The sequence below is a fragment of the Littorina saxatilis genome, linkage group LG4, assembly GCF_037325665.1.
Source record: "Littorina saxatilis isolate snail1 linkage group LG4, US_GU_Lsax_2.0, whole genome shotgun sequence".
Lineage (NCBI taxonomy): Eukaryota > Metazoa > Mollusca > Gastropoda > Littorinimorpha > Littorinidae > Littorina > Littorina saxatilis.
The window spans coordinates 20,465,751-20,492,636 of record NC_090248.1 but is presented as its reverse complement, the minus strand read 5'-3'; the positions used below and the strand labels follow the sequence as shown (position 1 = coordinate 20,492,636).

The window sequence follows — 26,886 nt, the reverse complement described above, 5'->3', positions numbered from 1 at the left end:
TTTTGCGAAGGCGTTCGATAGTATCACCTGGCCTTTTATTGAAAAATCCCTTAAAAAATTCAATTTTGGGGATGACATAAGACGATGGATTTTTTCTTTTTTTGTAACATTAAATCTTGCGTCAACGTGAATGGTCAATATTCCAAGTGGTTCAGTGTAGAGCGTGTACCAGGCAGGTAGATCCTCTGTCACCGTATTTATACCTTCTTTGTGCAGAGATTGTGTCTATTATGATTCGTCAGAATGAGAATATACATGGAATCCAGGTCGGAGATAGAGAAATTCTGCTATCGCAGCTTGCAGATGACACAACCTTTTTTTCTAGTTTGTACTAAAGAATCTTTCTGTGCCTGCATTAAAGTGTTAAAACATTTTGCATTATTATCTGGACTTACAATAAATTATGATAAATCAGCTGTTGTGTGGATAGGGTCGTTTAAAAAATCAAATGTTAAATTCATGCCAGAATTAAATTTGAAGTGGAACCTAACTGTATTTAGAGTGCTTGGCATACATGTTTCAGTGAAAGTGGAGGAAATAGTGAACATAAATTATGAAAACAAGTTCCAAGAAATTCGGAGGTATTTAAATATGTGGTCAAAAAGAAATCTTACACCATTAGGTAAAGTTACAGTTATAAAGACACTGGTTATGTCAAGATTAACTCACCTATTTATGAATTTACCAGATCCTGACTAACATTTTCTCGATGAATTGAATAAACTGCTTTGTCATCATTTTCACGAGTTTTCATTCACAAGCACCTGGGAAATAAATCTCATGTTCCCCAGGCAATAAATCCCCGGTTACCATAGTTGCAGAAAGCCGGTTATACATGGATAATCAAAAGCAAACCCAATAGAAACGCTCGGGGATTCTTCGGCTCTTTTCATTGGTGTTTCCCCAGACCTAAACAGACGACACGACACTGCTTTGCAAAGTTCCAAAAACGAACTGGCAAACTGGCAAAAGTAAACAAAAAACAAAACTACTTCATGAAAGGTCATACATTCATCAAAAACAAATGAAACCTAGCGATATGTTTTGTCTTCTTACAGAGTCATGGAGTGCGTGTATCTGTGTTTCGATACACAGACGTTCGGAGAAACACGAACCTCAAGTTCAAGTAAAACGACCCCTGACACACACATTTTGACCCGTGCACAAGACGTTGTATCGATAAACGAAGCACAAATAAGAAACAATAATAAAAGCAAAGAAAATAGCAACAAGATATGCAAACATCTAACAAAGCCGAGCAAGCAGAATGACAGGTCTAATGAAAAACAAAGAGGTACTGAGTCGGAAACAAGATCGCGATTCTTTCCTTCGCTGCACTCGACGCAAATCTTGTGACCTTTGACCAAACGTAGCTTCCACATTCGATCACTCAGCTTAATAATTACAACAGAAAGCCGACGGGGTGGAATACCGAGATGAACCTACAGAACTGTGCATCCTCAAACCTGACATATTTATCCCAACATTTAATGAACTCAAAAACACAGAAAGTTGCTTTCACACGCCAGCTCATTCTGATAATCCTCGCTCCACAGCTATCGTTGATTGCCAGTGGTTATCAAACCGGGACTCGTGTGGTTATCAGCACGGAACCCGTGTTTCAAAGCATGGCTCCCTGGGTTGATTGTGCACTTATTTTCTCACTACCAAAATGATGACAAAAACGATGTTTGGTGGTTTGTTGACAGACCAGCTTTTTTGGTCGGTCCTCGGGGGGCATATCGACTTTTGTTTCATATTTATTGACCGCGGCCTTCGGCCTTGGTCAATAAATATGAAACAAAACACGATATGCTCCCCCTCGGACCGACAAAAAAGCTGGTCTGTCAACAACCCATCAAACATCTTATAATATTCTTTTTTGTGGGATGAAAAACCAGATAATACTAAAAGAAAAATAGTTGTACAGCCATATGGAAATGGTGGACTGAAGATGGTGGATGTCTATTGTTACTTAGCTGTTTTAAAATTGACATGGTTGAAAAGGATTTTGTTGAATACTGGGAAGATTGTACATATTTTGAAGATAATTTGTTCCTAGGTTTGTTGTGTGGAATACAGAGGTGGGGAATTTGCAAATGTTTTGATGCATAAAGTAAAGAACCCTTTTTGGTTTGATGTATTTAAATATTATAAACGATTTGTTTATAAATGTGTGCCTCAGAATGTTGATGAATTTATTTCAGTGCCACTGCATTTCAATGTCCATGTCTGTCGAGACAAAAAGATTATTTTTATTTCAAATTGGATTGAGAATGGAGTAATTGTCTCCACAGGGCATCTGCTTGGACCAAATAGCTACTTGCCTTCTAAAGATTTAAAGATAGCTTATCCTCATGTGTCTGTACATTTTATTCTGTATGAAGGTGTATTACGTGCAGTAAAACGTTATCAACAAAAATTAAATATAGAATTTGAAAATAAATATGCGTTGTCCGAAATGTTGTCATGTAAACTTGTTTTGCAATCTGATTCAAGGATTATGTATAAGAAGTTGGTTTACAATGATGGTCCCTTAAAATCAATAGAGAAATGGTCACAAAAAATGAATATTAATCTGGATAAGACAACTTTGTTTTCACAAGTTATAAAAACAACTATTGATACTAGATTGCATTGTGGTTACAGTATAGAATTTTACACAGAATTATCCAACAAGGCGACTGTTGTTTTTAAAAAAAATTGTAGACTCTTCACTGTGTTTCTTCTGTAAAGAAGAAGACAGTTTGGATCGTTTCTTCTGGGACTGCCCTACAGTACAGTCTTTTTAGAGGGATTTTTTTTATAGTGGCTGCAGGAAAGTTTTTCACACTGTGCACAGTTGATTTTATCAAAGGAATTTATTATGTTTGGCTGTAAAGAGGCTGTACACCCAGACAGGGTTTCTGATTTGTTCTTGTTGCTTGCAACATATTACTTGTATACCGCAAGATTGAAAGACATGCTGCCACACATTGATATTTTTAAGAAAATTGTACAACAACGATTTAGAATAGAAAGATATAACGCCTTCATTAGTAGCAATATTCAACAATTTAATGCTGATTGGAACAAGTACAAGGATCATTTTTGATTGATCCTGTTTTGTTTGTTGTTGGGTGTTTTTTGTCTCCTATTACACGTGTCCAGTTTAAAAGCCTTCTATGTCCACAAGCCCGTTTTGTTTTAATTGGACCTGTACCCAATAACAATTACTTAGACCACCACCATATCTCTCTCTCTCTCTCTCTCTCTCTCTCTCTCTCTCTCTTTCTCTGTCTCTCTCTCTCTCTCTGTGTATGTTAAATGTATGTTTATTTTATTATACGTGCCAATGTATATTTGTAAACTTGTCTTTATGTATAAAAACAAAAATATCAAAATAAAATTTTAAAAATCAAAAACATCATAAGAATAAACAAGTCGCGTAAGGCGAAATTACTACATTTAGTCAAGCTGTGGAACTCACAGAATGAAACTGAACGTAGTCCGCCGCTAGTGCAAAAGGCAGTGAAAGTGACGAGCCTGTTTGGCGCGGTAGCGATTGCGCTGTGCTTCATAGCACGCTTTACTGGCCTCTCTTCGTTTTTAACTTTCTGAGCGTGTTTTTAATCCAAACATATCATATCTATATGTTTTTGGAATCAGGAACCGACAAGGAATAAGATGAAATAGTTTTTAAAACGATTTCGGAAATTTAATTTTCATCATAATTTTTATATTTTTTAATTTTCAGAGCTTGTTTTTAATCCGAATATAACATATTTATATGTTTTAGGAATCAGGAAATGACGAAGAATAAGATGAAATTGTTTTTGGATCGTTTAATAAAAAATAATTTTAATTACAAGTTTCCGATTTTTAATGACCAAACTCACTCATTAGTTTTTAAGCCACCAAGCTGAAAGGCAATACCAAACCCCGGCCTTCGTCGAAGATTGCTTTGCCAAAATTTCAATCAACATTTAATGAAAACATGAGGGTGTGACAGTGCCGCCTCAACTTTTACAAAAAGCCGGATATGACGTCATCAAAGGTATTTATCGAAAAAATGAAAAAAACGCCCGGGGATACCATACCCAGGAACTCTCATGTCAAATTTCATAAAGATCGGCCCAGTAGTTTAGTCTGAATCGCTCTATGCTGGTCCGCAGTAACCGAGCCGCTACTGTCGGAACTCGCGATAACTACAAAAAACACAATCAGCACTTTCTTAAAAATCTTCCTTAATCTATTGGTATATATATATGATATTACACTGACTAACCTTTTCATCAAAACCCTAGTTCTTCTTTACGAATGAATGTATTTTTTACTTTTGACGAGAAAAAAAATAAAATGTATTCAGCTAGAGCCTATGCTTTCTTACTGCTGGGTGTCTGTAGCAGACGATACTGTGCTCTGACAGAGAAATACAAGTCTAGAGTAAAGATAATGCAACTTGATGAACTTCGATATTTATCAACAGAGACAAAAGGTTTCTTTGGATATGCTTTCAAATAGAGATATTATATTCAGCAAGTATTTGTGTTGTTGACGGTCAGTAGTGCATGATAACAGAGATATAATATAGCCTACATTGATCATCTATCTACATAGTACATATGATTATGTCTGATCACTGATGATAAGTTGGAACTCCATTTTGACAATTTTAACACAGATACACTGTACACTTTTCTTGGCAGTGCGGCGCATCTATCCAATTATAATTATATTCCAATCTCTAAACCCCCCCCCCCGGCTGCTGTCAGTTTCTAAAATCATCTTCTTTTATTTTTTTAAATCTGTTTGGGGGGCTGGGGAGGGGGGGGGAATGATTGTGTGCTTTACAGGCAGTGCTTATTGATATATTTAGCTCTGTTAAACAGATTGCTATTTAGCCTGTGTTACAGCCACTTGAATGCAATGATTCATCCATACATAATCCCGTTTATTTAAGACGGAAGCACGTGACCATCCTGGCAATACTCTCTAAATAGATAAAAGAAAGTGTTAGCAGATTATATTTCACAGTTTTGGTTTTAATCAATAAGTGCTTGAAGCGATTTTAAATTAGCATTATGATTGACCTTGCTAAAATGTGCAACTGAGATACTTTATCGAAGTTTTTAATACAACATTTCGATGCAGTCATGGCAACGCGTATGCTTCAAAATGTCGTCTGCAAAACCCCCATATACATTGCAAAATTGCTCTGGTCTTCGCTTTGCAGACTTCTCCAAGAGTTTTTACTGAGACTCGGTTCCGAGATTCTGAATTATAAACAGTGGCCACCAGAGATAAACAACGGCAACTCGCCTGCAGGCTAGGGGCGAAAGACAAACCGTTTAACGGTTGACGAGCAGGGGCTTGTTTTGTCAGCCGCACACGCTAAACAAAACAAGGCAGCTCTATTACTGAATTCGCCTCCACTGTTTTGATATGTCATCTAATAGAAAACTTAAATGTTTCAACTAATTTCAAGGTGAATTGAGACTCATCATCGGTCACGAGCAACTCTATCTCATATACACACACCCCAACGCATACACTACATGCGTGATTTTCAAAAGCTCACATGCGTGACTTTCAAAAGCTCACATGCGTGAAATTCAAACCACCAAATGCGGGAAAATCAAATGCGGGAAGACGAAAACATTTTTCAAATGCGTGAAATTCAAATGCACCCCTTATTCTTGCAATATCACAAAAGCGCGCTGCCCACACGACTTACCGCCACGTTTTTTCCCCAAGCAATTAGGTGCCAAAAATGAGGCTGTATGAACGGAAACATCCTGCGGATGAACGGAAAAATCCGGTGTATGAACGGAATCAGTTGACACACAGTGCACATCTTCAATGGTCTCTTTATTCAGTCTGGTTACTGCTTAAAAATGAGTCTAGGATGTTTGCTTTATTCATCAACTATGATTTATTTTTACCACAACATTTAAGGGAATAAACCCTGATTGTTCAATTTAGCCTATTCCGACGTTTGATGTTTTATCATCATATCTTAGATCCTGTAGATGTTGCTTTCCAGGTCCCTTTGTGCTATCACACCAGGGTATCTTGGGTATCACCAATGCAACGATCAATATTTTTCTTCAATTTGTTTGTTATGAGCTTTTAAAGGAATCTTAAAAGTAGACACATTTACTAGGATCCGCTTTCCTTGTTCAGTAAAGTCATCAAAACAGCATTGAAAAGTCAGAAAATGTTACAAATTTCCTAGAACTTGTAAGAAAATGACGAATTTCATTTCATGGAATCACTTTTCCTGGTTAGTACAATCACCAAAACTAAATATAAAAAGAGCATAAACAACTCGTGATTTACAAATTTCCGGGAACTTTTAGGAATTTTGTAAAATCCCCGATTAAAACAGTAAATGTACAAATATTTTTCAATCCAGAAAGTCGCTCACTCAATCGTGAGCAAACTAAGATAAAAGAAATGAGCGCACAACGATAAAACAAACGAGCAAATGAAGAGAACACAAACGAGCGAATGGACAAAGTACAACAAACATTGTATGAGCACACAATACAGGACAGAACATGGAGTGTTCCAAACCAGACTAGTGGTAATAATAGCATCTAACGCCCAACTTATTTATTTTCTTGATTTGTTTCAGCAAGAAAGTTAAACAATTGAGTGCCGCCTTCTGCAGAAGGCGAGCCTTGTTTCCTTGTTGCCCCCCCTCCCCCCCCCCCCCCCCCCTGCATTTTTATTTTATTTTATTTTATACAAAGCCGGGTTTTCCCCTGTAACATGCCCCTAATGGCTTTGTCGTGAGGGCGTAAAACTTACATTTTCTCTCGGACACTGCATAACATACTCATCGGAGTCAATTATTTGCTGCGGTAGTTGTTTAAACTGGTCTCCATGTGCTTCCCGTTCGACAACGTCCGTGCTTCCTGTTAAGGTTGTTTGTCTGCGGTGGGACGCAACTCCCTTCCGCTTGTAAATCCTAACAGAGTTATTTCCGGAAAATGTCTATTAATTGATACAAGTACTCACAAAGTTTACATTCTAACACATTAACACGCCAAGTTTGTTTGCTGCAGGTTTAGCATCAACTTTTTGGACAGCTCCGGTAACATCGTGTTGCACTTGAACCCAAGATTCGACGAAAATGGCTGGCGCAAGACAACCTTTCTCAGCTTCAAATTCAATGTGCAAGGAAGTTGGGAGATCTACAAGAGACTGCAAGACCCTGACCCTACGTTTCCCTTCGCTAACGGTCAACAGTTCAATCTGAAGGTCACGGCAACTGGTTCCCATAGCTTCGAGGTGAGTTAGCACCCTACCATATGTAACCAGGTTCAAGGAACGACTTGGAAACACAATCGATTACTGATCAGCCATTGTGAACAGGTTCCAAAAAGATGGAAACTTTAATCGATGATGATTTGTTGTTATGATGGGAATGTGTTAGGGCCGGACTCACTGGACTATCACTCACGGACACAAAGACATACACGTCTTTCTCTCTCCATTCCGTCCACAACAGATGCGACAACAGCAGAAGATATAACTGGCATGGTATTCTTTATTCCTGTCTCTCTCTTCCCTCCTCCTCTCCGCCGACCCAACCGAAGCCGGGTGGCCACAAGCCACAACATATAAAGTTGAATACATCTCGTCAGTTAGTGGAGCACACTACAAAAACACGTCTACACTCTTTGCGTCTCTCAAAGTTCTCTTTCTCACATTCTAGCATGGACAAACTCAATCAGAATTTAGCTAGGAAAACAGCCATCCAATCAAAATCTTAGTAACCAATAGTAACACAACATCCCAAACAGATAACGTTGGTTGGTTACTTGAGTTTTACGTCCTCACAGGAACTAGAGCCTATTAGGGACATGAAGTGTTTATATGCTAAAACAGATAACGTGTTTCATTGGTTCAGTAAAGACAAGAGGAAGGGGAGGGAAGGGGGGAGGGGGGGGGAGTAAGAGACTAAAACCTCCCAGCTACTTAGCTGGCATCTCCGATTCACCCGTATCAAAAGAAATGACACACACTCGACAATCCCGGTTCCCTCCGAAATATAACGCCAGGCCGGCGGCACAATGCGTAATGGCCACCTGCACGCCACCCCGTCTTGCCCCGGACCCAAGGGGTCGGTCTACTTCAAAGAGTTAAAGGTACTTGCTTCTAACTGGACAATGACAACCGAGTTAGAACTCTTACTCTTATTTACCTAAACGAAATACAAATTAAGATTCCAAGCTCTGTTTTACTTCTCTTCAGCACAAAACTTACACTGGTGACAGTTCACCCTATCACATATTCTCGAAAGGAAGCAGTAGGAAGTAATATCCGCGGTATTAATGTTATAGTGAATGCTGTTACCACGAATTATTGCTTCGCAATAGTCATTTTACAACTAGGAAACACAGACGTGCATGCTAGGTTTTGTGTTTGTTTTGTTCTTATTTTACTTTAACGTTACGCACATGCTTATATAAAGGTTGCTAGATTCCATTTTCACGGGCTTACTTCCGACGTAAATGAGGAGTGTAGCTGAACGAGCTACAGTTCCACAGAAAAATAGAATAACAACACTCATCCCATGACCTGCTTCTTTGCCTCTGTTACCTGAGGAAGTGAATACTGCGTATATTCCATGGTTACTTGAGCGTATGTCATGGTTACCGACGCTAGTGTTTGTTGTTTTCCCAGGTTTGGTTGCAAAAATAATATTACCAGCTATTGTGTTTTCAGCGTAGCAATAGGGCCCGATATTTAGACGAGACAAGTATAATGCCGACGAGTCGAAGACGAGTCGCATTATACTTGTTCGAGTCTAAATATCGGACCCTATTGCTACGATGAAAACACAATAGCGATTATATAGCTATTCTGACATTAAATTCTGTGTTAAAATCATGTTTTTGTCAGCAACAAGTACCAGAATGGTCCATTTCGTTGAGTGCAGACGATGGTTCCCTTTCCGCATGAAGCCACGGAAATAACCGAACATTGAAAAACCCACGGACATGTATTACGGAGAAAACTCGAGATAACCGGATGTTTAGCATTACGTCAATATGCTAGGAATCATATGACGTCATGACGTATCATGCTTGCCTACGTATATTGTATGTTCGAAAGTCTGACTTCTGTTGGGAATTCGCGTGGTGAAGACTGCGGTAAATCTGCAGATGATAAGAGAACAAGGATTGTCTCAGAAGAAACGACTAAATGTTTCAGACCAGTAACTTCATTTCAACATTGCACTATACAATGGACGTTCTATGTGACAGGAGAGTTTGCTGATTTTGTGTTAAACATTGGAGAGATCGTCTGCTAGAATCAGAGATAGGTCGCTTCAGATTGCAGCTTCTGGAAATTTGCTATCGACATTTGTAACTTAGCTTAAAAACATTCCCGAGAAGAATTTCAAGTTTGTAAAGCTGAAAAACATTCCCGAGAAGAATTTCAAGTTGTCAGTGTATGCTGTTGTCGATAGAAACATCGCCGCGTGGTGCAGATGTGTAAACCAGAACCATGCGTCGGCCATTTTACTCAATATGCTTTTGGATGCCATTTTACTCAATATGCTTTTGGATATTGAGTAAAATGGCCGACTTCGGCAGCAATATGCTTTGATGATAGGAAGAGACTATCCAATCACAGCCCCCGAATTCCCCCACGTGTTCATCAGAATAGCTATATAAGTTCATCTTCGTCGCCTTTCTAAAACGTAATCAATCAATATGAGGCTTATATCGCGCGTATTCCGTGGGTACAGTTCTAAGCGCAGGGATTTTTTTTCTTTTCAATTTTTATTCAAGGCGCAGGGATTTATTTATGCCGTGTGAGATGGAATTTTTTTTACACAATACATCACGCATTCACATCGGCCAGCAGATCGCAGCCATTTCGGCGCATATCCTACTTTTCACGGCCTATTATTCCAAGTCACACGGTTATTTTGGTGGACATTTTTATCTATGCCTATACAATTTTGCCAGGAAAGACCCTTTTGTCAATCGTGGGATCTTTTACGTGCACACCCCAATGTAGTGTACACGAAGGGACCTCGGTTTTTCGTCTCATCCGAAAGACTAGCACTTGAACTCACCACCTAGGTTAGGAAAGGGGGGAGAAAATAGCGGCCTGACCCAGGGTCGAACACGCAACCTCTCGATTCCGAGCGCAAGTGCGTTACCACTCGGCCACCCAGTCCCTACGTAACACCTTCATTATTTTCTAAATATAAATGACGAAATGCGATTCAAACGATAAATGTACACTCGATCAACTAGGACAACAATTTCATATGACGTTTTACCAAACAATTACAAAATAACACTCAGAAACAGAATACAGTGGACGCCGCTTAATAAAACCGCGGTTAATAGAGCCAGCCGCTTATAAAAGCCGATTTCAGACGGTCCGGATTTATCACTATATCTTATGTATTAGAGAAAGCCGGTTAATAAAACCAACCCGCCGCTTATTAAAGCCAGTTTTCTCAGAGAAATCACGTAGTTTGTGACTAAAACTCACATTATCTTGTTCTGATGTGGAAGACGACCAACAAACAAACACTCATAAAATCGTTCTTCTCTGCCGAGTAATGATTTGTGACGGTGACATTATTTTCTCTCTGTTTTTAATTTGTTTTAAACAGTTTCCTCTTGTGTTTCAAATACAGTTCTCGTCGAATCCAAACCTGTAAATCTGAAGCATATTTCAATTTGGCTGACTTGCATGGTAAGTTGCAAGTTGTATCATGTTTTTTTGAAGAAAACAGGGCTTTTTACAGTGATTCTCGAAGGTCTCATCACTGGTCCATATTAAGCGCCCAGGCCCCTAATATGGACCAGTTGTGATTTTTTTTCTGTATTTTATTTTTAGTGAATGACTGTAAAAGCTAGTTCTCTCTAATTAGTCTTCAAGATTTACGAAAGAGAGAACAACTACCAAACACAAAATGAAACGGCTTTGCAAAAAAACAAGCTAGTTAACAAAAAGTGGTCCATATTAGGGGCCCTTCCCCTATTAGGATGCACTATAACATGTTTTATTTACTTCCGATTAAAACTGTATACATGTATTAGTTTGAAAAATTAAAAACAAATTGAGGGGGAAAACTCTAGTTGTCGAAGCCCCTGTCGTACGTTTACAGTCACGCATTCAGCTAATTTCAAGTCATTCTAAGACAATCTCGTTAAGTTAAGTACTGCTGACAAGTTTCGGCATTTGTTAACTATTCATAATGTGCCGTTGATGCATTACAATTAAGCATAGCTGTTAATATTTAATCTGGAAACGTCTCCGACACGGCAGCATTGGGTCAAAAGTCACTATATGTAGGGTTCAAGGCGAGTAACTCTTGAACAAAATAATCGTGTCCGGATCAATTTCAGCAGCAAAATCAGTATCTAACTAAGCTTTTTCGACAAGAGAAGAAAAATGAAAATGTAGTCCTAACATCTGTTGTTTTTTTGGCTCACCTGAGTAATTGGTGTCTTGGGATTTATATAATGTGTCCGTCCGTATGTCTGGCCGTCCGTCCGTGGACAAAAAACTGAAAGGCACAGTCAGCCTCCCGTAAACCATCACAGACACTGTCAGGCTTTTACACAAAATACAAACACCCTTTCGTTTAAACACTCACCGCTTGAGAACACCCCAGGTGACCTCCGTAAAGAGCGAGCAATTTTCAAAGATTTTATTTTTGCGTGGCCAGCCGCATTGTTCAGTACCACAATCGGACGCCTCGTTTTGGCGCTAGACCTAGCTTTTAAAATCTCAATAATAAATTGACAGCTTGTTACACAAACATTCTTAAATCACAAAAGAAATCTTTTTTCCTCAAGACAAGATCAGTACAATTGGAAGTGTTGAAAGTTTGAAAAAAGAAAAGCCCGGAAACGTGTTACGCAAAACGTGTTTCGCGTAGCAGACGATGGTTCTGCATATAGCGCCAGTTCTTTTGAACGGCAACCGCCACCGCCAGTTCGTGTGACTCGCAGCCGTTTGTTGCGTTTTAGATTCAGAGGTACACAATAACGTGCTATTGCAGATAAGCTTACAGCGAGTCGCATTGAAATCACAAACTGAGGACTAAATTGTGAAAAAAAGCAACTGGATCACACGGGTTCACAATGGCTCAGGGGTAAGATAAACCACGAAAAAATAAATTCTTTGAAAATTGCTCGCTTTTTACGGAGGGCACCTCCGATGTTCGCAAGCGGTGAGTGTTTTAAATGAAAGGGTGTTTGTACTGTGTGTAAAAGCCTGACAGTACGTGTCTGTGATGGTTTACGGGAGGCTGACTGTGCCTCTAACGTTGAGGTTATCTCGGATGTTTTTCAAGCTAGACCTGAAACTGAAACTTTGCACACTTTTAGGGTTTGATGATCTCATGAAGTGACCCCAGATTGGTTGACCCTTGTCAAATTTTGGAGTCACAACGGGGTCATGTTAGTTTCATAATAATTTCACATTGACGTTATTTCAGGCGTTTTTGAAGCTAGAGCTTTGAACGCTTCAAGGGTTTGATAATGTGTCACCATGACCCTAGTTTGGTTTACCCCGTCACATTTTGGTGTCACAGCGGGGTCATGTTCGTAAAAACTTTACGTTGATATTTTCTCAGTTATTTTGGGAGCAAAAGCCTCCAAATTTCATACAATTGTAGGTGTTGATAATCAGCAGACATTTCAGCGTCACAGCATGAACATGTTTGCTGGAGAAGATTTTTAATCCTGAAATATCCACTGAGCTATCAAGAAAATAAGTCTTGAGGTCATCAAGCTATGATGTCATTGTTTGATTTGGTCACAGCTTAGTGTCTGTTTTTTATAAGTCTTGGCTAGACTATTGGTGATGACATCATGTTATGATGTCATAGTGTCAGAAATGAGGTCACGCAAGTGTCTGAGTATTCATATTTTGTCTGGGCTAGCCAAAACTCAATCTATTCAAGAAAATTAGTAATTATAATTCAAGTTATTGAGACATCCCAGTGCACTAAGGGATTTATAGAGCAAATCAAGAAAATTCATTATTGAACGAAGCGCATAGCGCTGAGTTCAATAATTATTTTTGAGATTTGCTCTATAAATCCCTTAGTGCACGGGGATTGTTTCAATAACGATATTGTCGGTACCGCCAGAGAAAAAAGAAGATACAACACGCACATTTTGCTACGCGCATTTGAATAGGCATAACTGTGTGGTCAGGTCGTAGAAGATCTACTTTTGTGTGGGCTGTCTCAAGTGTCACTACATGTGTCGTGCTTTCATCACACGCAAACTCTTGTTTTAATTTCTGTTGGTAAATTCCAGTGTAGCGTTAAGCTAAACAGTGATGATCTTTCAGAGAGACCTCATTTGAACTCGGAGAAAGGACTGTGTTCTTAGTTATTTGCGATTCGAAACCTCAAGTCGAGCTTCGACGGATTGACTGTGCAGAGTGACTCCCCTTGAATTGGCTAACCCCCAAGGTCGACGGATAGCACATTTTCAAAATAAATGTGGCATGTTTCTCGTGTGGTATCTTCACTCATCGGGGAGTCTGGTACTAAATATGAACGTTAAGAATGCTCTGAACCCTACACGTATTATATCCCCATCGTTTTTTCGTTCACATTTGCCCAACATGTTAGTTTGCTGAGCGGGGTTTATGTCGTCTGCTAGGCTAGGGCAATCGAACCACTGCGGCATTCCAAAAACAAAAATTGCTCGTCACGTTGCACTGAGTCTGCACGCATGAGGCAGGCTGGTAATAAGTCTTATAATATATGGTATTGATATATTGATATTGATATTGCATTTCAGTTTGGAGGCTTAACAATTAATTAATGAGTTTGCTCATTAAAGTTGTCATTAAAATCGATTTTTCGCAAACAGATTTAACATTGATTGCGTTGTATTCCCCATCTTCTCCTGAATTCAAAAATATATAGATATGTCATGTTTACTCTAAAAATGTGCTCAGAATTACAGAAAATAGGTTTAAGTAGGCCTAATTAGTACTACGTTTGCATGCTACGCGGCGACGAGCGTGACCCGTGTGTGGTTAGTCGAGACTATCTGAAATATAGTCGCGGCGACGACTGTTTGTTGGTGTTAATCTGTTACTTTGATGCCGACAGCTTCACGTGACTTGTTTAAACTTTATTTTGTGCCTATGATATCTACCCAGGAAACAAAATCTGTTCTTAAATATTAAGAAATTCCTCTGTTGTTGCATCTAGGGACCTGTTTTGAGTTGGACAAAACATACATCGAAGTTCAATCTTTAATGTTCTGGAAGATGAATGGGTCCCAAAAGCTACATGTTTTATGATTATCCCTAAAAGCCACAAAAGTAGTCCATTTTGACCCATAATTCATTCAAATATCACTTTTGAGGACCAAAAATACCTTTGTTGATGATTTGTATCAAGAACCTTAAAATATGAATTGAAAAGTTTGCCAAAGAACCTAATCTTAATATCCGTGCCATCTTTGCCCTTAAGAAAATGCACCTGCAAGACAGCCAAACCAGTGTTCGCTTTATTAAGTTTTCCGAGGCCAGTGTCTTGTCACAAAAAATCAACAACTTTCCTCGGAGGGCTTTCTTGTGCCGAGTTCAAGAGGGTTCCCTCTTTTCTTTTATTAGTACAGGGTCACTGACAACCAAGCAAGCCATCCATGTCTCGAGGTGGCTGATGCAGCATTAGGTATTTTATGACAGTAATCACCGGCCGCTTCCAGTTATACATTTATAAAATAATCGGGTTGATACGACATAATTATTTTAATCTAATACATGCACATCGGAGCTCTTACTTCATTGTGATGCTATCCGTGTGTTTACATATCGATTAGCAGTCAAGAAATACGTAGAGGTTACATGCCGAGTCTCAGTGATTATTAAAAATAATGGTCGAAGTTCGCGGATCATGAAAAATGCGAGCTTCAGCGAGCTTTTTCATGACCGCGAACTGAGACCATTACTTTTAATAATCACTGAGACTCGGCATGTAACCTCTTTATTCCTCCTTTCTTCAGTTATTCAAACAAAAGAGGAGTTTTGTGCAAAAGTGTGATCAAATCCTATTGCTATTCACTCAACCAGTCAACCTGCGCAGGCGATCGATTAATGCGCGGTTGTATAGTTCCGTGCAAATCATTCCATTCTGTTAACACTTCTTGTCAGTTTCCCTGTTTTGGACTAAAATCAAGTACACAGATATGTTGTTATTCTGCTGTGGCGGTAAATGCAGATATTGTGTGTTCTGTTCATGTTTTGGTATTACTTAGGATATGTTCTTTCGTAGAATGGGACTAGCAGACAAATTTTTGCACCCGTGTTCCAACGTTAAAAACTGTATGAAGTTAAGTTTTCTGGGGCAAAATAGTGTATGAAACCGCTTTATGTTCTTTAAATTGATGAGATGTGTGCATTTGGTTGTGTGTGATCTGTTTATAAAATGAAATATTGTTGAAAACTGACCGTCGGATTGCAGTTTTTGTCGAAGAAACCGAGTGAAAAGAAATTTGAAAGGAAAACTGCTCTTGTCGCTATATATAACGTATGAGAGTTATTTTGCCTTGGGAATTTGCTTGTGTTGAACGTTTGTGCACGGCAGATCTAGATTCAGAAAACAAGCGAACTTATAGATTTTACACGGAGATTCATGTGTTCAAGCCTGAATTTGTTAATTTAAATGCGGTATGTTTGTATTGTTTGCTCTAGGGATGTATATTTCGTACATTAGAGCGTTCGGAACTTTTCAATCGCAAAAGTAGATCCCACAAAGTCTAGCTCCTAAACCTGTGTGTTATCGAGGATTCAGTCCTGTTGTTGGGTAAGTGATTTTGGTTGCTGGGTAAGTTACCGAAAAATAACTAGCCCTATAAGCTTACAGAGAGAAAGAAGCAGAGGGGGGAATAAAACTTGTTTTAGCAAGAATGAAGCATGACACATTTAGTTCTGAAAACGTTCTGAAAACGTCGTTTTATTGCACTTGACCACTTTTTAGGACTTTTAGAAGAGGTATATAGGCTCCAGCCTCATCCAGAAAATGCGTTGTTTGTTAATTCGTTAAATTGACATGAGAATCTGTTAAATGTCAAAATGTTTTCAGGGTCGAGTTCATGAGTATATCTATTCTTGTCTTTGAAGATAAACTTTGCACACTTGAAGAATTACAACACCTTCCCAACCCCAGCTAAATCAATCATTCCCGTGTCATTTCATTCAAATGTTCCATGCCATTTAACGGACTCAACTTGCGGAGTACCATGACAAAAAAGCACTGTATTTCAGCAATGACCCAGTGGATTGCTCTAACACTTGCAGGATGCGGGACGTTCTTCTTTTTGATCGTTACGCTATTTTTTGAACGTGTACAATATTCCGGAACAAGTTTTAAAAAAACATCATAGGATTGTTGACAAATAACTATGAGTTTGTGTGGCGTGGATTTGGGCTTTTTGTCATGGTATCCAACATAAGTGACGCACACAACTCATGCGATCGACACCTGTATCAGTAGGAATGACATAACACAGGATATACGCAAGATAACTAAACAAAACAACCTGTTCTGGATAGATAATTAATTCGACTTTCTGCTCGTGTATCAACGTTGCCAAGTTGTGACTATTCTCAATTTTCGTCGATTATTTAATTGGTACCTTTTTATCACGCCGATTTTAGGGGTACCCTTATTTAAGTGACGGTCATGTGAACCCTGTAAAAAAAATATCCAAAAAGTGTGTCCATTAGGAGAGATTATACAGAGGGATAGATGTGTGGATGAACATTTGTTAGTTCTTTTTACATTTAGTCAAGTTTTGACTAAATGTTTTAACATAGACGGGGAATCGAGACGAGGGTCGTGGTGTGTGTGTGTGTGTGTGTGTGTGTGTGTGTGTGTGTGTGTGTGTGTGTGTGTGTGTGTGTGTGTGTGGAGCGATTCAGACAAAACTACTGGACCTATCTTCATGAAACTTGACATGAGAGTTCCTGGGTATAATATCCCCAGACGTTTATTTCATTTTTTCAATAAATGTCTTTGATGACGTCATATTCGGCTTTTTGTGATTGTTGAGGCGGCACTGTCACGCCCTCATTTTCTAACCAATTTGAGTGACATTTTGGTCAAGCAATGTTTGACTCAGTCCGGACTTTGGTATTGCATTTCAGCTCAGAAGCTTAAAAATAAGTTAATTAGTTTGCATTATTGCATTGTATTCCTCGTTTTCTCCTGAATTCAAATATATAGAGAATACTACATGGCATGCTGTGTCGTATCAGGTTTACGAGAGTGTTTTTTTTAAAATATTGAACCGCGAGCGAAAGCGAACTGTTCACTATTTGAAAAAGCAACGAGTGTAAATCTAGTACGAAACAGCAAGCCATGTAGTATTCTGTTTATCCTACATACTGTACTTACGTGTATTTTACTGAAAATGTCCTGCAGTCGAGGCAGCTAAATTGAAGACGCTTGTTTTGGAACCTCGATCTCTTCTAAAGCCTCGTGCAATCTATTACGTCAAAGCAAATAAACATCACTCTGAGAGTGTGGCGTGAGGAGTTAGTTCTAAAAATTCATCGAGGGTAATTAGCGAGCGCAATTTTTGTTTTCTATAATAACGTTTGTCTCGGTGACTTTGGCATCACAAGCAGTGGAAAAACAGGTCCCTGCCAGACTTGCTTGACATGACATCATTTCCATGATATATATGCTTACACACGTGTTATTTGAACGATTGTTATCTCACGAGTGTCTCTCTCAGGTATGTAGGATAAATATAGATATGTTATGTTTACTTGAAAAACGCGCTGAGAATTAAAGAAAATAGGTCGAGTATAATGTTCGGATGCTTCGCGGAGACGAGCGTGACCCGTCTCGGTGTTCGGGGAAGTTTAGCCGAGACTATCTGAATGTAGTCTCGTCGATGACTGGTTTTTTGGGTGTTTATCTTTTGGTTTGATACCTACAGATTGACTAAATGTGTTTATATCGCTTCACGCGACTTGTTTCTTCTACAGTCGAGATGCCTTCTCTTACTTAGGAGCCGGATGAAATAGGTTTACTTTCAAACAAGTTATCATTTTGCAAAATGGAATCACACAATGTGTGTTCCAAAGATGCATGACTCAATTTATGTTCTGATTTTTTTTAGTTGTACGTGGATGGCAATTTCTACGCCAATGTGACACTCATCCGCGACATCAACACCATCACCAACATCGAAATAGAAGTTGATGTCCTCATGTCCTTCATGGATCTGTGGTGTGGCTAGAGGAGCACCAGTCAAGTCACGCTTAAGTCCACAAAGAAGGAAGTCTCCGCTCAATTCTTTGTTCCACGGAAACCCATTAACGGTACCCTCCTTCTCGCCCACACAGTCACACTAACCGTCACTGATCTGTTTCAACGCGGGAAGCAGGCCCTGAAAATGTTTTAAAGCTATACTTAAGAGGTGTGTAGATCACCTTGCCACAGTTTGTTTACATTTGCCAAACAAAGAAGTAAAATTCATTACAATATCTTCATTTATATTCATACATTCAAACAAAACTAGTTCTTCGAAAAGTGAACTGTTATACAACTGAACACAACTGCTGTTCAATAGGTGTTTTGAATGATTACACGAATTTCTGATGGCTTGCAATTGAAGAACAGAAATGAAATTGTTTGCATTGATACTTACAAAACCTTTGTTACTTTAAAAAAAAATCTTTATTTATATTTGTTAATGTTTGGGAAGACCCTATATCGTGCTCTTTTAATCAATCAAACAATAGGATTATATAACACACTTGGTATCTGTATGTTTGACTGTACATGAGACTGAAATATTGTTCTGTGGCACAACATATTAACACTTATTTTTGGATAAAAATGAATAGTGTGTTAAACATTACTGCTGTGGCAGCAGGTGACAATATTTGCGACATCCATATGATCATGTTCCCATGCTGTTTACACACACACACACACACACACACACACACACACACACACACACACACACACACACACACACACACGCACGCACGCACGTACGTAAGCACGCGCGCACGCACTCACGTACACACGCACGCACACACACACACACACACACACACACACACACACACACACACACACACACACACACACACACACTATTAAGGTATGGTAACTAGCAACAAATAATAACGTAACTATTAACAAATAATAACACTAATTCACAATGTAAACCTGAGAATTAACAGTAATAACATAATACATATTTTTGTGTTTTGTTGTTGCTGTCCTAACCCCTGTTCCTTGTCCCGGTATATGCTCTCACAACGCCCCGTTTCTGCATTCACTGCTCCTTCCACATCTGAATTCCTGTATTAACAAATACAACACTGCCGACATAATCCCAAAACAATTTCAATTTTTTACATTTCCATTTTTTTTCTCTCTCAATACAATCATAATCTTTACATGATATACTGCATACATTATTATCTTTTATTTTCATTTTACACAATAAAATGTTGGTGGGATATATATTGTGTAAAAAGTTTTCTATAGAAGCAGTTTTAACCTTTCTTCGTCTGTACTTTTACTAGCAAGTACCCAATATTTATCATCAATACAAATACTATATTTGTGAATCTAACATTTTACAGAACAAGGTTCGCTGGCTTTGGCACGTGTCAATATCGTGGGAAACATTTTCGGTGTAGGGTGTATAAATAAATTTTGACAGCGTGTCGCGCAGTCGCCCGCATCGTCGCTGGCTATGCTCTCCCAGTGCCGTGCGCAAACCAGTGTACCAGAAGTCTATTATACTAGAAGTATTTAACTACTATTACCAGCAGTCAACACGCGGTGATACATATGTTCTTTGACCTTTTCTTGGGGATATCCCGTACTAAAACAAGAAATTCCTCCGAGGTAGGAAAAACACCCCCGTCCTTACCATTCTCACTGCCACCAACTGAGAAGGCACTGCTAACAAGTGTGGTTAAAATAAGTTGATTGAGTGGACAAAGAGACAGGCGGAGAAAAAGACAAATCAATATAACTCTTTCTGTAACACCTACTGACCGCATTTTGTGTAAAAACCGACTGAGAAGGTTATTTCCCTTTGACCATTAATATGTCCCTCTATAAGTCTCTCAGAACTTTATTACATGCGGAGAGAGAGAGAGAGAGAGAGAGAGAGAGAGAGAGAGAGAGAGTGAAAGAGAGAGACAGAGACAGAGAGACAGAGACAGAGAGACAGAGAGACAGAGAGAAAGTCAGAAGTCAAAAGTCAAAAGTCAGAAGTCAAAAGTCAAAAGTCAGAAGTCAGAAGTCAGAAGTCAGAAGAGAGAAAGTCAGAAGTGAGAAGTGAGAAGTCAGAAGTCAGAAGTCAGAAGAGGGAAAGTCAGAAGTCAAAAGTCAAAAGTCAGAAGTCAGAAGTCAAAAGTCAAAAGTCAAAAGTCAGAAGTCAGAAGTCAGAATGTAAACACAGGGTCCATTGCGAAAGGGTACGTCGAGGTAGGAAAAACACCCCTGTTGGTCAAAGCGAAATAACCATTCTCACTGCCACCAACTGAGAAGGTTATTTCCCTTTGACCATTAATATGTCACTCTTAATCTTAATCCACCAATAACTCCCTAACCGTGTGTTTGACTGGTCCCAATTTTTGTAAGGACCGTCTCAGGAATGTATAGAACCTGTTCACCAAGTTTGGTGACGATCGGTCCGTTCATTCTTGAGATCTATATGCGAACACAAACACACAAACAAACAAACAAACAAACACATCCAGTGAAACCTATACACACCCCTATACCGGGGGTGTAAATAGTATACGGGATTGTGGGAAAGCTGTTCAAGGGCACTCACGCGCTATATTCGATTTTCAATACACGATTCAAAACCTTTGGGATAAGTAAAAGGAATAAAATACAAGAATATAGAGTTCAGATAAGAAGAAAAAAAAGTAGAAAAATCATGTTTTACAAAAGTCTTTGAGGACTCGAACTCGAGACCGCCGGCTTTGGAGGCAAACGTCTTAACACTCCGCCACAAGGCTAACAAAATAGAGGCGTGAAAACTGCCAACATAACTGGCCCGTGCCCAGGTTTTCGAAGTCGAGCATTTGTTGACTCGTCGTTTTCCCCATTCGTATTTGTGTTTTGTACGTTTTCTTGATATCATCATTACATGTAGTCGCGGTGTTGCCTATAGGGCAATCAATTTTCACCAAAGCAGATGTTATTAAAAAAAATAAAAAATGAATAGGTAATTCTGGAAGCACTCAATACTTATGCAACTTTAAATTTTTTTAATTTCCATACATTTCATAATCCAAAACGTTTGGAATGAAGCAAATGAATAAAATACAAGAATTACGAGTTCCGACGCTGACGTCTTTGCATGAAAGGATTTCCCTACCCAAAATCCTCTATTCTCGATGACATACTAAGGAGTTAGTCCGGGAGAACGACGATCTATGGACGGTTTATTATATAAAGGGAAGCAAGCGATTAAAAACGGGCGTCGATAGAGCCAATGAACAGTGATGAGGACTTGTAGTATTTCATCCACTTGTGATTGTACTCAAATAGCCTTGTGGCGCTATAGCCAGTGGTTGTACAGATCCGCTCAAACAGTACAACATCACCGTCAACCCAAAAATCGTGCACAAAATTTACACCCGAACTAGTCCAATTCTGAAATACAATACCTTCTTTTTAAACACAATATCTTCATTATCCCACAAACATTTTATCCAAAAAATGTTTATTTTGAACTAAAAATAAATGATAATTCGCAATCGATTTAATCAACACCTGTTTGGAAAATGTCGATTTTACTCTGGAAAGACCAATAAACTGTTTCAGTGTCGCAGTTGTCTTAAAACAACACAAGCGGCTCCCGAGTGACTGGAAATAATTATTTGGTATCAATTTCCAGTTTTTTAAAAGTTGGTTGTTGTAACCTGACCGACAGAGCAGGAAGGATGTCTGCATAACATGCATATTTATCATGTTTATATTATACCGCCCATTGCCGCCCACAGCACCGTTCTTTATTTAAAAAAATGGTTTTGTGTTTGAATACTTCCTTTTCTACAAACATTTTTGAAGAGGATAGTATTCAACCTGTCAAGCACTTTTGTTGGTGCAGACAGTGCTTGCAACACATACAAACTGCAATATCAAAAACATTTTAATTATGCATAATTTATCGCTGATTCTTAAATTTCTCCGGGACCATATTCCAACTATTCTTTCAATTTTATCAAACCGTTCTGGCCAATAGACTTCTATTTATGATGCAGAAATATCCAAATACTATACCCAAAATGTTCGACTGTTTTGTCCATTTTATATTACAATATTGTTCTGGGTTGTTCTTCATGGATCCCAACCACATTGCTTCAGTTTTAGTTTTATTTAAATTAAATTTGAAATTTATGAAAACTTTTTAACTATCATTAATACTTGTTCGTTCAAGGTCGTGTTTGTCTTTCAGAAACAGTTTTACGCCGTCTGCATACATTGCCAATTTTAACACATATTCCAAATTGGTCTCTGAATTAAATGATGGACATTTCAAACCTTTTATAATAGGGTAATGGCTAGGAGTTCAAGGCCGAATACAAAGGCCATCGGCGAGAAATTACAACCCTGACGAATCCCGGTCAACACGTCAAATTGTTCCGAAATCCATCCCATATAATTACTACAACTTGTGATGTTATTTGTTAAAACGTTCACGGAACTAAAACAATATTACCCAAACCAAACTTTTTAAATGCCCAAAGCATTTATTCTTTAGAAATTGAGTCAAATTCACGAGACAAATCAAGGCCAAGGAGAATGCCTGGTTTGTTTTTCTTATTCATAAAGTCGGTTACCCCAATCGAATAATATCACTCGATTTTCTCCCTTTAATAAAACCAACTTGATCTTCTGACACAATATCAGCGATGACGGGTGCCAGACGAAGTGCCAAACATTTCGCAAAAACTTTATAATCCGTATTCATAAGAGAAATTGGCCTCCAATTAGTTATTATCATGCGCTCTCCCGCATCCGTTGCGAAGATGACCAACAGTGGTCCCTGCAACGTACCAAATCCAGAATCCAGATCCAAATCCAGAATCCAGAAGGCTGTCCCGTGGTAAATCTTTTCCTCTATGAAGTAAGGAAATAACTGCTCTTTTTTGTGTTGATGACATCTCACCGGTTTGATAAGAATTAAGTTTTCAGTTAACAAAATACCATAGTCTCTAATTTCGGCAAACATTTTTTTAAGAAAATTGGCCGTGAGGCCTTCTAATCCTGGAGATGATCCGTTCCTTAAAGACTGTAATGCTCTGCCAATTTCTTAAATGGTAAATTCACGGTTTATATCAATTTTCTGTTCCTGTTTTAACTGTGGAATGTTTAATCCAGCCACTTCGCGTTCGGCTTTCATTTCGTCGAAATCAATATTTTTTCCAAATACATGTCGATAACATTTTGTTTGTTCTTCCATTATTTCTTCTTGTGATGTTATTATATTCCCGGTGTCGTCCCTTAATCTGTCCATTATTTTTGCATTTGCTCTTACTTTTTCAAGGGTTTAAAAATAACAAGTATTTTTCTCACCTTTTTCAATACATTTTTCGCACGATCTCACTTGCGCACTTTTTGCTTCTTGAATATTAAATATTTTAAGTTCGTGTTTTAAATTTTCTCGTCGTGTTAACAAATCTTGATTATCTACATCAGTGGACAATCTTTGCAACTTTTGTTATGCAATTGTTTACATTATCAACTTCGTTAATAAATAATGTATCTTATCTTATCTCAATCTTTTTAAACTTATTTCACTTCAGGTAGCTGGTGCACGTGTGGTTTTATTCTTACATTATAATGATACGATATGTTGGGGCATAAGTTCAGTTTCAAATAAAAAAACTTTATGTGAATGACTCCAGTTAAACACCACCATATTCTCCTTTTACACAAAGTTTGTTCTTTTAAAAAGAGTAAATGAGAATCTAACAACAAGTTGCGTGAAGCATCATGAAACATTCAGTAAAAGTTTCGTTCAAAAAGACTTTGACTGTGGAGTCAACCAGTCAGTGTAATAAATGAATGAATGACAAAAACACATCAACAACTTTTCACCAAATGTCTAGTCTACACCAACAATATTTCAATCAGTTTTTAATACACTTTTTGAATTAAAATTGCTTTGTTCGACTGAATGTTTTTTCACTGCGAAGAATTTCAGAGCTCTTAACTTCATATTTGTTAAAAAAAAATCACTTAAAATGAGTTTAGCTGAGCGACGAGAGAGGGAATCTAATTTCTGTAAATGAACATCACTACAATCCCAGATATTTGAAAAATAAATTAAAATGTGAGGCATTATTATGAAGATAATAAAACGTTTCGATAGTTTAATTTGTCTATTAGCGAATTACTTTAATTTTGAAAATAAAACCACATTCCTGGACTAACTTTAAATGACAAGTTCATTAACGAATTTTTAAGGTACCAAGCTAAAATGAAAAGCCATAGACCGGACAATTTGGAGGAAATAGGCATGAGAATGCTGCTTCAACTTTAGATAAAACGCAAAAATGACGTCATCAAATCAAGCTATCTCAAAGTTAGTAAGGGGACACAAGTTAATGCATGTTTTTAACACAACAAAACACTACGTTTTCGGATACAGAAAGTAATAAGAAAAATGGCAATATTATTTTTGTGATTCAAATCTCATTTTTTTTAAAAAGGGAAACAATGTGCAAACCAGTTTTTGTGGTACCAAGCAGATATTTATTCCGATTGTCCGGACCCGGCGAACAAAAGACTACCTGGTATAGAATTTCAAAGAAACAACTTGCAAAATGTTGTCGCCACAGTGCCATCTCAACATGCTTTGAAACGTTAAAATAACGTCATCAAATAGTGCTATCGAAAACGGAGAAAAACTGCACAGCGAATGCATACATTTCCATAAAAATCCGTTCGGTATTTTTGTTGTTGTTGTAGAAATGCTTTTAACAAACACATACATCTCGCGACAAAGGTCCCCCTGCTCTCGTTAATGTATTCAGTCAAACAAAATTCACTCTAGCATGACGAAAACAAACAAAGCAGTAAAGCGCAGGATTACAAACAAGTAGTCTGTCGGCCAGTGACCACTTGGGTCAACCCGTTGGGGTTGCTACCACACTTTTTTGACAGATTTTAACAATAGATTTCAAAATCTAGAGTCTTGGGGCTTTTCGTTATACCGCTTTTGAGAAAAACGTGGTTTATCCTACATACGTGAGAGAGACACCCGTGAGATAATAATCGTTCAAATCACACGTGTGTATATCATGTGAATGAGGTCATGTCAAGCAAGTCTGGCAGGGACCTGTGTTTCCACAGCTTATGATGCCAAAGTCACAGAGACAAACGTCATTATAGAAACAAAAATTGCGCTCGCTAATTAACCTCGATGAATCTTTAGAACTAACACGTCACGCCACACTTTCAGAGTGACGTTTCTTTGCTTTGACGCTATAGATTGCACGATGCTTTAGAAGAGATCGAGGTTCCAAAACAAGCGTCTTCAATTTAGCTGCCTCGACTGCAAGGCCTTTTTTGAGTCTGCTTTTGTTTTCGATACGAGACGAAGCACTGAATTATGCCGCTGAAAAAACCTAAAGCCTGCAAAAGATCAGCATAAGATCAAACCGATCATTTTGTTTTTCAACTTTTATCCAAATCATGCAGTTTGTAATCAAAGTAAGAGCTCTGAAGTTGTTCATGTTGGTTTCTTTTTTGTGGTTTCTTTGAATATAAACAAATACAACATTATACGCACACTGTGTTGATGTATTTACTTTATTATGTGTGTGTTCTACAGCGCGCGCGCGTGGGTATGTGGGTGTGTGTGTGTGTGCGTGTGTGTGTGAGCGCATGACTTTGGAACAATTCCATGGAATGTGTTATAAGTTGTTTGGCGCAAATTCATAATGTCCTATTACACTTTCTGAAAGCGGTCAAATGTCCTATTGATGCTGAAGAACTCAGGACATTTGTCCTATAGGGATGAATTTATAGCAACATCCCTGGTTTTGTGCGTCCACAACTTTTTCGACATGTGCAAGTTATCAAGAGAGGATGCATTCAGCGAAAAAAACTGTTCTGAGCGCTCTAGCACCATTAGTTTGTCAGAACGAAAGGTGGTCCATATTAGGACCCAGTCCATATTAGGAGGCCCTTCCGCTCTAATTTGCACGTGTACATGTGACGTCACAAACATACACACCTTCTTAATCTTGACTGCACTGGTGCTTTGGAAGGTCTGCTAAACGTTCATCTCGGGAAATCAATATTTCAGCAATGGTTGTCGATACTCAAACACCACCACCCTCGTCTCGATTCCCCGTGCATGTTAAAACATTTAGTGAAAACCTGATCAATGTAAAAAGGTGTTGATAGAAAGACGCAATCTATTGGAGGAAGTGTCACTTCAGTGTGACCTAAGTGTGCACGCACGCAGACATGACTGGCTTGACTCACATGCAAACTGGTTGCTTGCCGCGGCACGGGATGCACTGTGGCACCTTTTTCTCTCGTACTTGTCAGCCTGTTGTAAATGTGTGTGTGTGTGTGTGTGTGTGTGTGTGTGTGTGTGTGTGTGCGTGTTTGTGTGTTTGTGTGTATGTGTGTGTGTGTTGGTGTGTGTGTGTGTGTGTGTGTGTGTGTGTGTGTGTGTGTGTGTGTGAAACAGAATCCAAAATGCAAGGCCACAGTACCCAATCTAAACATTTTAAAACAAACAATGACGTCATCACAAAAGTGCTATCAAAAACTGAAGAAAACGACACTTGCAAATCCGCTTCCAATGCATGCATCAATTTCCATAAAGATCTATTCAGAAGTTTTGTGTGTGTAGAAAT

General features: G+C 38.5%; 1 protein-coding gene across 1 annotated transcript; it reads left to right on the top strand.

The window, feature by feature from the left end:
- Positions 1–6,765: 6,765 nt before the first annotated feature.
- Positions 6,766–18,254, top strand: LOC138965528 (galectin-5-like). The gene is made up of 3 exons (XM_070337711.1): positions 6,766–6,776; positions 7,053–7,278; positions 18,135–18,254. Exons 1-3 carry the CDS (start codon positions 6,766–6,768, stop codon positions 18,252–18,254), a joined length of 357 nt encoding a protein of 118 aa, XP_070193812.1.
- The last annotated feature ends 8,632 nt before the right edge of the window (positions 18,255–26,886 follow it).

What these genes read in the sequence shown, in the direction of transcription:
- LOC138965528 (XM_070337711.1), top strand. An exon ending in CTGGTTCCCATAGCTTCGAG is followed by an intron (nt 7,279 to 18,134) that starts GTGAGTTAGCAC and finishes GATTTTTTTTAG; the next exon opens with TTGTACGTGGATGGCAATTT.